The sequence below is a fragment of the Schistocerca americana genome, chromosome 3, assembly GCF_021461395.2.
Source record: "Schistocerca americana isolate TAMUIC-IGC-003095 chromosome 3, iqSchAmer2.1, whole genome shotgun sequence".
Classification (NCBI taxonomy): Eukaryota; Metazoa; Arthropoda; class Insecta; order Orthoptera; family Acrididae; genus Schistocerca; species Schistocerca americana.
In genome coordinates, this window is record NC_060121.1 from 240,141,548 (window position 1) to 240,154,063 (window position 12,516).

At 43.7% G+C, this 12,516-nt stretch overlaps 1 protein-coding gene across 2 annotated transcripts in view; it reads right to left on the minus strand.

The window, feature by feature from the left end:
- The window catches only part of LOC124605707 (luciferin sulfotransferase-like), a 170,229-nt gene that overhangs the window by 63,098 nt on the left and 94,615 nt on the right, over window positions 1-12,516 (minus strand). Inside the window, exon 1 of one of the 2 annotated variants that reach the window (XM_047137574.1) lies at window positions 7,540-7,834. The exons of the other annotated variant lie outside the window; for it this stretch is intronic. Within the exon in view, the coding sequence (XP_046993530.1) occupies window positions 7,540-7,819 (280 nt within the window). The 5' untranslated portion in view covers window positions 7,820-7,834. Of the gene's footprint in view, window positions 1-7,539; window positions 7,835-12,516 lie in introns of those variants that run through there. 2 annotated transcript variants of the gene reach the window in all.

A 12,516-nucleotide genomic window follows, 5' to 3' on the forward strand; every position in this document is an offset into this window, starting at 1 on the left:
TGAGTAGAAGAATAGTAGACGAAATTACTACTTAACCCCTAAATACCTGAATACATTTCTAGATGAAAGATAAAAACCAAAATTCGTGGCACAGTAGAGGTACCCGAAACACTCAGGAGAATGCAGCATTTGTCAGAAGCGTTAGTAGCTTCGCGCAGAATCAGCAGGTACCGGTACTGGCTCTGAAAACCAGTTAACCTTTCAATTATTAGCACAACATTAGTACGATGCGAATTCGCGACACTCAACTTTAAGGCGCTAATTAATTCGTCAGAGAGAAGAAAGAATAGGTGGAATATGACAGACGAGCTAACGGTGTAGTGAATGTTTTGTGAAATTTTGTGCTAGGCAAGTCGAAACTTGCCAAACCAATCAGAACTATTATTGTGAGGTCGTAGCACACATCAGTGTTTTGAAATGAAACTTTTAAAAAGGAAAGTCCACTTCTCTAGCTAAAATAAATAACTGCTTGGGTGCACATTGTTGCCGATAACGTTATGTGTCTTCTACGAAATACCTTACGGACCCCATCCACAAATCATACTTGCGTATTTAACTGAACAGTTGTATTTTGAATAGCAAGAAATTTTCAGCTAATATATTTAATTTTTCGAGACTATACGTCGCCATACTAGCAGCCAGCGCTAATCAACAACGGAGCTGTGGTCCAGAGATCGTCCTTTCAGCGGCCAGAAACAGCGGAAGTTTGACAGTGCACGGTACGAAACATAATTAGTTTTAAATCAAAATAAACAGAGAGATAATCCATAGTTATACAAATGCTGTAGATTTGCAAAGACAGCTTCCTTGCTGTTATTGAAAACATTCTTACAGGTTAAGCTTTTAATATAGTGAACAATCTGCCAACAGCGAAAATATTTGTTTCACCTTAAAAGCCAGAATATCTCTCGCGGTTTGTTGTTCTACATTTCTGTAAAAATGCAGTCAACTAAACATCAATTACTCGAGAGAGAAACTCTAAACTGTCTATCACTTTGTGATGAGGTTTTGAAACTAAATTAAATTCTTTAGGTCACCTACTTTCTAAGATTTCTTCGTAGACTTTGTGTACCAAGTCATTATAAGAGCTAAGGACATTCTCTAATTATCACAATAGATCTGGACAGTAATTTGTTGAATATATATTCAGATCCACTACATAAAATAGTTAATCAATATTACCATTATTATCATTCATTACTGTTTATTTTATGATTTATTTTGCGCCGGCCGCGGTGGTCTCGCGGTTCTAGGCGCTCAGTCCGGAACCGCGCGACTGCTACGGTCGCAGGTTCGAGTCCTGCCTCGGGCATGGATGTGTGTGATGTCCTTAGGTTAGTTAGGTTTAAGTAGTTCTAAGTTCTAGGGGACTGATGACCACAGATGTTAAGTCCCTTAGTGCTCAGAGCCATTTGATTTATTTTGCCTTGGAAGTGTGAATGAGATAGAGTGTGTGGTTCGTAAGTGTGTATCAAATTGTGTGATTGTGTGTGTGTGTGTGTGTGTGTGTGCGCGCGAGCGAGCGCGTTTGCCACCAAAGCAGTGCGGTTTCAAGGAAGGTTGTTCATTAAATGGTAATGTGGATAAGTTACGTTTACGAAAGCGGAGTGGTAGCAATATTTGTTCTGGTACACAATAGTCATTGAAGTAGCATCTGCGTAGAAGCAAAAGAGGTAGATAGTAGTCAGTAACAAAGACAGTGTGACAGCAGTTGGTACGCGAACAGCTTGAGTACAGGAATCGTGTCTGAATGAACATAGTCAATTAGCATGTGCACAATTATGACATACGCAGTATTACGTGCTTGTAATAGAACGATAACACTAATGAGTCGACACGTTTTGGTATCACTGTTCAAATTTATACGTACATATTAACAAATTCACGTGATACTTCTTATGCTCCTCAGTTATTGGTATATGAGCACGTACTGTCTAAACTGTACATATTCCGTTTCGAGCTAAGTTACGGAAAAGCTGTGCAAAGACAAGCACTGTAGTATTTATTTCAGCGTGACTGAAGTAACAACGAATAAGAAATTTGCAATCAAGCTGTGGATTATATTCATAATAGATTCCGAGACGTCCACACATAGAAGAAACCGCGAAAGACAGGACTCCGTCAGTGTTGCAAATCGACGAGGGAACATGATTTCGAGGCAGCAGAACACTCCACTGTTACAAACCTATTAAAGGTAGATAATTACCGAAGCCAGCAGAGGAAGCTACAGTATAACGGCGCTCACGCTGAACGGTCCCCCATATGTAGCGATTATGACGTCTGCCCGTTGTTTATAGTCACGTTCTGTCGCTATTTCCACTCCATACAAACTGTACTCACGTCCACAGGTGCTGAGATCTTCGAGATACACGAAACCACATTAGTACGGACATACTGAACATCAAAAGGTATTTGTCAATATTGTGACGTGTGAAGCGCAGACACGTATACAACGAGTACCAGTAAATTGTTGTCAACGCTTACTGTGTATTGTGGCTCTCGACTAGCAGTATACATAACGAAATACCGCTACTGTTTTATTATTTTATGGCATGGTGTGGTCTAGGGATGCGTTCTTCACTAATAATCAACATCCTGGGTCCTGGGTTTCATCCAGGTAAGGGCTTAAATTTTGCCTAAAAAGGTCATACACAATGGTGGACAAAGACTTCCGGTACAAGCAGACACCCTGGATCTGCCAACGGCCTTGTCAAAAAGGATGAAGGAGCGGACATCTCACCAGGGTAACTTCTTGCCCTCAAGGGGGGCAGTGCCAGTAAAAGTCGGAAAAATTAGCAATGACCAATGGCATGAGTGAGCAAAAGACAAGGAAAATTACTGCGCTGAAGACATATAATGTGAATCCACAAGGCATGTGGCCTGTAATCGAAAAACTCCGTTGGAGTAAGATTTCAGGTTAGCCCCCCATTCAGATCTCCGGGAGGGGACTGCCAAAGTTGGATTACCATGAGAAAAAGGTAGAATAACTAACGAATGGGTAGCATTCTACGAGTCGGAGTGTGGAATTTCAGAAGTTTGAACGTGGTAGGAAAGCTACAAAATCTAAATACGAAAAGGTAAAGGCTTACTGTAGATGTCGTGGGGGTTAATGAAGTAGAATGGAAAGAAGATAAGGATTTCTGCTCAGATGAATTTAGGGTAATATCAAAAGCGGCAGAAAATGATACAATCGGAGTAGGATTCGTTAAAAGTAGGTGGGACAAAGAGTGAGTTACTGCGAACGTTTATAACAAGGTTGTTTTCGTCAGAATGGACAGCAAACCGTCGCCACCAATAATGGTTTAGGTATACACGTCGACTTCACAAGCAGAGGATGAAGAGACAGAGAAAGTATTTGAGGATATTGAACGGATAATTCAGTTTATAAAACAAGACTACAGTCTAATACTCACGGAGGATTAGAACGCAGTAGAAAGGAGAGCAATAGAAGAAGGAGTTCGGGAGAATATAGGCTTGGTAGTAAGAATGTGAGAGGAGACAGACTAATTGAGTTTTCCAACAAATTTCGGCTAGTTATAGTGAGTACACTGTTCAAGAATCGTAAGAGGATATATACTTGAAAAAAGCCTAGAGGCATGAGCAGATTTCAGCTGGACTACATCATGGTAAGACAGAGAGTACGAAATCTAACACTGGACTGCAAGGCGCACCCATGAGCAGATATAGATGGTTCAAATGGCTCTAAGCACAATGGGACTTAACATCTGAGGACATCAGTCCCCTAGACTTAGAACTACTTAAACCTAACTAACCTAAGGCCCGAGGCAGGACTAGAACCTGCGACCGTAGCAGCAGGCAGATATAGACTCAGAACACAATTTAGTAATGTTGAAAGTAGCTGCAAGTGTAAGAGAACCGTCCGGAAGAATCCACATGCAAAGAAGTTGTATACTGAAATACTGAGAAATGATGAGACGCGTTTCAAGTTCTGTGAGGCTATAGATACTGCGATAACGGATACCTCAGAAGCCAATTCAGTTGAAGAGGAATGGACATCTCTAAGAAGGGCCATCACCGAATCTGGAGAAACAGACGTACGTACATGTAAGACAACTGGGATCGACGAAAGAAGTAATCAAACAATACTCAGAGAAATTCAGGAATAAAGCGATATACAGATTACTCAGGAATGACATAAATAGGAAATTTAGAGAAGCGAAGGTGAAACGCAGCCGAAAAAATATGGAGAAATCGAAAAAGAAATGGTCGTCGGAGTGACTGATACAGCTGTGGGAATTCCAATGTAAGCGCAGAGGAATTATCGGTTGAGTGGAAGGAGTACATTGAAAGTTTCTGTGAGGGGCAGGCTTGTCTGATGAGTGTTACTGGTGTATAATGGAGACATAAGGAATCTGATATTAGAGTATAGTAAAACTTTGGAAGACTTAAGATCAAACATGACAGAAGCGATAGATAAAATTTCTTCGGAACTTCTAAAATCACTGGGCGAAGTGGCAACCAAACGACTACTCAAGTTGGTGTGTAGAGTCTTTGGTACCGGACACAGACCGTCAGACTTTCGGAAAAATATCAACCACACAATTCCGAAGACAGCACTTCGCTGCGAGAACTATCGCACAACCAGCTTAACAGCTCATGTTTTCAAGCTTCTGACAAGAGTGTTCTACATATGAATGGGAAAGAAAATTGTGGATTTGTTAGATGACGATCAATTTGGCCTTAGGAAACATGAAGGCACTAGAGAAGCAGCTCTGACGTTGCGCTTGATAATGGAAGCAATACTTCAGAAAAATCAAGACGCATTCATAGGATTGGTGGAGCGGACTTCGATAACGTAAAATTGTGCAAGATGTTCGAAATTCTAAGAAATACATTGTGTACTATAACCAAGAGAGAACAGTAAGACTGGAAGACAATGAACGATGTGTTTGGATTAAAAAGAACCTCTGCTGTTCAATCGATATATCGAAAAAACAATGGTGGAAATAAAAGAAAGGTTGGGGAACGTGATAAAATTCAGAGTGAGAGAATGTCAAAGATAAGATTGGCTAATGACATTGCTATCGTCACTGGAAGCGTAGAAGAACCGAAATGGAATGAACTCTCCAATGAGTGAAGAATGTTGATTGAGAATAAACCGAAGATAGATGAAAGTAATGAGGCATAACAGAAATGAGAATAGGGGAAAAATTAACATCAATATTGCTGACCACGAATTCTGTTCCTTGGAAGCAAAATAAGACATGACAAACGAATGAAGAAGAATGTAAAGAGCAAAACAGCACAACAGGCAAGAGGACACTTTTGGCCAACAGAAGCGTACTAGTAACAAATATAGCCTTTGATATCACAAAGAAATTTCTGAGAAGGTACGTTTCGTACACAGCTTTGTATAGTAGTGAAACATGGATTGCGGGAAACCAGAAAAGAAGACAGTTGAAATGTTTCAGATGTGGTGTCACAGTAGGATGTCGAAAACTAGGTGATCTGATATAATAAGGAAGAAGGAAGTTTTCCGCAGAAATGCCGAAGAAAATATCATATAGGAAACATTGATAAGAGGAAGGGATACGATGATAGGATGTGTGTTAAAGACACCCGTTCTTTATTGCAGAATCACATTCTACATAAAAAAACTAATTGCATTTTGTCTTAAACATTTGTTTTGATTCTTGGTAGTTGGCGCTGTAATTCAATAAAATCCGTGTTCTCATTTTTGCGTGGAAAATGGATACGGTTAAAAAAAATACTTATTTACTTCGTAAATTTTGATTCGCTAAAACTAAAAATCTCCCTCTCTCCCCATAGGGTGGGGTTTCAGAGAGAGGAATTAGAGTTTTTCAAATGCTGACCCAAATACTGTATTAATTTTTTCCTCAGATTCGGATAAATTTAGTTTGTTTCATGGTTATGAGGCCACACAACTTTTAATTATCAAACAAATTATCTGACTAACTAACTAATCAATCATCCTACTTACTAACGAGTGAACTCAGTTTTCATTTATCGTAACCGTTTTAAACGCAAAAATGAGAACATGAATTTTCTTGAATTACAGCGCCAACTACCAAGAATCAAAACAAATGTTTAAGACAAAATGTACGTAGTTTTTTATGTAGAGTGTGATTCTGCAATAAAAAATAGGGGTTCCCATTTGAAATGTTAAAATTGCCTCCCGCTCCACCCCCTGGGGGCTGGGGTGGCGGGCTAATTTTAGCACCAGCAGATATCCCCCTCGAAAATGATCAACTTTGGATTCTACACATTTTTTTCGTTTGAAGCTTATTCTTCGAGTTATTCTGGTTTGTCAACTCAAAATTTACACCCTGCATATATAAAATTTTTTAGCTACATGCCAGAGGTAGTCATAAAGTTTTAACTTTTATCTCGTAAAAATAAGGTGCAGTAATTAATTTTTTATTTCTTTGCAGACACATGTTTGTAGTCCCGGAACACACTGAAATCTCCATACCCTCTACAGTGCCGTATCACGCCGCTAGATCTGGAATAATATGGAGCAGCCCACCCCCACTTTACGAAAGTTATTCGCACATTGCGAATTCTTTGACATCGTCTGTGTTACGTATAGATATATTACCTATTAGTAACAGATGAAAATTTGTGCCAGAACTGTACTTGGACCCGGATTTCCGGCTTATCGCGAACTGCGGCCTTAACCATTTCGGCTATCCGTGCGAGCTCCCCTGACCCATCCAAAGCTCCATACGCCACACAGTGTACATCCCCTAATGCTCGCAACATTATTTGAATTCCGGCCATTGGAGATTATGAGGAATGTTATTATCGTCATTTTGTCGGTCTGGGCTTGTAAATGAAACATCTTCACTTTATCAGTGGGCTGCACGATTTAATTTTGCCCCCTCTACAGGCATCTACGGAACTGTGAAGCAGGGATTTCAAGGTTTACTAGGATCACACAAACAAAATTTGTATTGTACTGTATGTTAATCGGCGACCTAGAAACGACGGAGAGGCTACGTCCCCGCCGCAGCCGCAGTGGTCCACAACCCCACGACGACTACCGCAGTCCATGTTACCCCTCCGTCGCCCCACACCAAACCCAGGGTTATTGTGCGGTTCGGCCCCCGATGGAACCCCTACGGAACGTCTCACACCAGATGAGTGTAACCCCTATGTTTGCGTGGTAGGGTAAGGGTGGTGTACGCGTACGTGGAGAACTTGTTTGCTCAGCAATCGCCGACATAGTGTAGCTGAGGCGGAATAACGGGAACCAGCCCACATTCGCCAAGGCAGATGGAAAACCGCCTAAAAACCATCCACAGACTGGCCGGTTCACCGGACCTCGACACAAATCCGCCGGGCGGATTCGTGCCGGGGACCAGGCGGGCTCAAACAAAATTAATCCCGTAACTTTTTTTTTGTTATAATCGAAACCACCTCTCGTAATCCAGTGACGGTAGTAATAACGACGCTGGTGATGGTCCTCATTACAAAAACAAAAAACGAAAAAAACAAAAAAATCTTCTTCTACCGATGGCGCCGGCGGTGGAGGTGCGACGCAGTGCGACAACTCACCGCTCTTGGGAAAGCTGACGATCCAGTGGTCATCAGTGTGGACGGTCATGTCCAGAATGCGGTCGCCGAATTCCGTGTAATACTTGGGGAGGACGGCGCCACTCGGTTCTGCGCGAACGTAGCCGCCGCGGAACTGCGAGGTGAAGTCTCTGGCGGCGATGCGGCCAAACTCGCCCTCCAGCTCAGAGTATCGCAAGCGCGTCATGCCGTCGTCTGGTCGCCACACGTACCGGACGGAAGGCGCAGCGACAATGCAGAGCCGCGCCGGCCGGGGGCCCATTTGGCTGCGCGCGGTCTTTGCTGACCTTGCTCCGCTCGATAAAACCGCTGTGCAGCCTTCTCCACGGCACGGTAACTGTCACCCCAGCCTGCGCACCACTGTTCACTTACGTCACTGAATCACCGCTCCACAAACAGTGATTCGCTGGATACCCGGCTTCGTAGCGGTTTGTCACTGTCGCTCGCGAAGCCAGGGGTCGGCAGCGACATTGATACACTTAGGGCCAATTTAAGGCCAGGAGACGCAAGCTGCCATTTGGGACGTCCAGTTGAGAAGGACGCCAAGAGACGCGTAAGTGAAGAACTTACAGGGTGATGCTTATTGAATTACATAAAATAAAATTGTCATAAGTTCTGAACGGTTTGCTTTAGGACGTTCAAACTGCACGGTTGGTCGCGCGGCATGACGGGAACTAGAATGCGCTGTATGTTTTCGTCGTCAATGAGCAAAATTGGCGCATTTGGGGGGCTGAGAATCCGATTTTCGCGATCGAGAAGTCTCTTCACCCTCAACGGGTGACTGTGCGGTGTGCAATGTCCAATCACGGAGTAATCGGTGCGATATTCCTTCGCCGCGCGGGATTAGCCAAGCGGTAGGAGACGCTGAAGTCATGGACTGTGCGGCTTGTCCGGCGGAGGTTCGAGTCCTCCCTGGGGCATGGGTGTGTGTGTTAGTCCTTAAGATAATTTAGGTTAAGTAGTGTGTAAGCTTAGGGACTGATGACCTTAGCAGTTAAGTCCCATACGATTTCACACACATTTGATATTCCTTCATGGCACGGTGACTAACTACCTAATGGTATGTGGAGGTTTTGGAAGATGATTTCATCCCCATTATCCAAAATGACCCTGATTTCGACAAGATGTGTTTCATGAAAGACGGGGCTCGACCGCAACGAAGCGGGAGAGTGTTTGATGGAGCACTCTGAGGACCGCATTCTGGCTCTGGGGTACCCAGAGGCCACTGGCATGGACCTCGATTAGCCGCCATATTCTCCGGATCTTAACACATGCAACTCCTTTTTGTGGGGCTTTATTAAAGACAAGGTATGCAGCAATAACCCCAGAATCATTGCTGAGCTGAAAATATCCGTTCAGAAGGTCCATCGTCAGTGTTCCGATACATGAGCGGATCATGCAGAATTCCGCTATTCGTCTGCGCCACATCATTGCTAATGATGATAAGCATATCGAACATGTCATAACCTAAATCCGAATATCTGCAGTGACGTTTACATGTTGAATGATGTGTGTGCACAACATAGTTCCTAATTAATTTACTCTTTTTCGTATAATTCAATAATTGTCACGCAGTATACAGTATTATTAAAAAAAATGGTTCAAATGGCTCTGAGCACTATGGGACTTAACATCTGAGGTCATCAGTCCCTTAGAACTTAGAACTACTTAAACCTAACTAACCTAAGGACATCACACACATCCATGCCCGAGGCATGATTCGGACCTGCGACCGTAGCAGTCGCGCGGATCCGGACTGAAGCGCCTAGAACCGCTCGGCCACCACGGCCGGCATACAGTGTTATTCCGTGATGATTTATAGATATGAGTGGTATCTGTTCTGTCAGACGCGACCGACAGAAGTGTCATCACTCATATCTATAATTCTATTGGCGCTGTGACTGTTTGATGAAAAAGTTTCATTGGGGACGCACAAGAACTTCTACGACAGTCAGAAAACTGCGAATAGAAGGTTAATGGGCGGGGGTCGTTACGGCGCGGTGACCGGGTAACTGGGAATTTGGGTGTGACGAAAAGCGTGTCCAAAGGGCTGAGGCATAACGCTGATTTTTTAAGGCAATGCACTGCTTCATCCCCTGCAGTTGGGGTGTAACTGGTTGGGAAATGTAATTGCTACATATGATGATTCCGAAAAGGACCAGGACAATGGATCGGCTCCACCACCACACGTGAAGACGTGCCCGGCTGGAACACAAGGCACAATAGGATCGGCGAGGAACATTCCCACGAAGAGAGAAAACTCCGTCAGAACAGGCCTCGGAAGGCCCACCCGTTTCGACCGACCGCCGGGTCATCCTCAGCTATGTGTGTCACTGGCTGCGAATATGGAGGGGCATGTGGCCAGCATACCGCACTCCTCGGCGTTGTCAGTTTTCTTGACCTGAGCCGCTACTTCTCAGTCAAGCAGCTCCTCGACTGGCCTCACAAGGGCTGCATGCACCCTGCTGCAACAACACTCGGCAGACCCGTACAGCCACCCATCCAAGTGCTAGCCAAGCCTGACAGCGCTTAACTCACAAAGAGAGATGCGGTGCGTTATTGTTTTGTACTGAAAGAAGCAGTTTATGTCTCGTATTTGTTATACCATTTATGTAATACCTGCTGTCATCAGTTCTTCCCTCTAAATAAAGAAAAAAAGCGGTTAACACAACTGCTCTAGGTACGAGGACCATCAGGGTTCGAGTCCCAATCCGGCATAAATTTTCAATTGTCCCCGTTGCATTGCCGCAATGTCCTGTGCGGCTGGACATCATTATTTCCTTCCTATCTCTTTCTGATTCCGTTTTCTTTCCATTTCTTTCATCCCAATTATTCGTGTCCGTGATAATGTTACAAATTTTCAAGGGTTATGGAGAAGGGCAAATGTATCAGTTAAAGGTAAGAGACACTGGTCTGGAAGCGACCGAGCCGAAAGCTATAAGTGAAACATCTGACAGTGGAACACACGTACCGGTACTGTTATTGCTAAGACTAAAGGGTAAGCAATCCCGATTAGCACTTCTTATCCGCCAACGGATGGGTTTCAGCATGTTGGAATACCACCTCGAGGACTTTTAACATTGCAGCGCGTCAGCAATCGTGAATAATTTAATGATTATAAAGAATCCGCCTCGATTGCAGATAGAAACCGGATGTTGACCTAAGTTTCGGCGCGGATAACCACGCCGTCTTCGGAACACACTAAATCTACAAACTGCCTAAAGAGGCATGGTCCAACAATAATACAGAACGCCCGAAAGGGCAAAAGACTCTCATAAAATGTAAAATAAACGGTACGTGTGCACAATGTCAATAGCTCTACTTAGCTCAAAGGTCAGAAGCGTGCTTCCTCAGCCCAGCCAGTTTACCAGAGAGCCCGCGGCCCACCGAACGTTGGCTGGGGTGAGGAAGCACGCTTCTGACCTTTGAGCTAAGTAGAGCTATTGACATTGTGCACACGTACCGTTTATTTTACATTTTATGAGAGTCTTTTGCCCTTTCGGGCGTTCTGTATTATTGTTGGACCATGCCTCTTTAGGCAGTTTGTAGTTCTAGTGTGTTCCGAAGACGGCGCGGTTATCCGCGCCGAAACCTAGGTCAACATCCGGTTTCTATTTGCAATCGAGGCGGATTCTTTATAATCATTGAATCCCACCTCACTTTGAACTGGCTGTTCGTCAACATCTGGACCAGACGTCCACTGTTAGGTGGAAAGATAGAGCAGGTCCTGTTTCCTGGCCGGCACGTACAGCAGATCTCTCTGCACTTGATTTGTTCTTGTGTACGAGACGCCTACCGAGGATGAAGTAGTTCTCCTGGCAAGAATTCTTACAAGGGAACCTCCCCATCGCACCCCCCTCAGATTTAGTTATAAGTTGGCACATTGGATAGGCCTTGAAAAACTGAACACAGATCAATTGAGAAAACAGGAAGAAGTTGTGTGGAACTGTGAAAAAATAAGCAAAATATACAAACTGAGTAGTTTATGGGATGATGGGCAATATCAAAGCCACTAAGATTGCAGGAGCGCCGTGGTCTCGCGGTAACGTGAGCAGCTGCGGAACAAAAGGTCGTTGGTTCAAATCTTCTACCGAGTGAAAACTTTAATTTTTTATTTTCAGTTTATGTGACAAACTCTTATGTTTTCATCACTTTTTTGGGAGTGATTATCACATCCACAAGAAAACCTAAATCGGGCAAGGTAGAAAAATCTTTTTACCCATTCGCCAAGTGTACAAGTTAGGTGGGTCGACAACATATTCTTGTCATGTGACGCACATGCCGTCACCAGTGTCGTATAGAATATATCAGATGTGTTTTCCTGTGGAGGAATCGGTTGACCTATGACCTTGCGATCAAATGTTTTCGGTTCCGATTGGAGAGGCACGTCCTTTCGTCTACTAATCGCACGGTTTTGCGATGCGGTCGCAAAACACAGACACTAAACTTATTACAGTGAACAGAGACGTCAATGAACGAACGGACAGATAATACCTATGCAAAAATAAAGAAAGTAAAATTTTCACTTGTGCGAAGACTTGAACCAAGGACCTCTCGTTCTGCAGCTGCTCACGCTACCACGATACCACGGCGATCCTGAACTCGCTTGCTCCTTGATGTTGCCTATGTCGCCAATGGACTACTCAGTTTGTATATTTTGCTTATTTTTTCACGGTTTCACACAACTTCTTCCTGTTTTCTCAATTGATCTGTGTTCGGTTTATCAAGGCCTATCCACTGTGCCAAATTATAACTAAATCTGAGGGGGGTGCGATGGGGAGGTTCCCTTGTCAGTGCCTGCGACTCTCTTCAAAAGACGCCGAGGATATTAGGATGCCGAGCCTGTATTGACGCTGGGGGACGTAATTTTCAATTAGTGTTGTAAATGTAACAGCTTGTGGAACTTGTTCGGGTAAATTGAATCCATTATCACAGTACTGTAGACTTGGGATTTTCGGT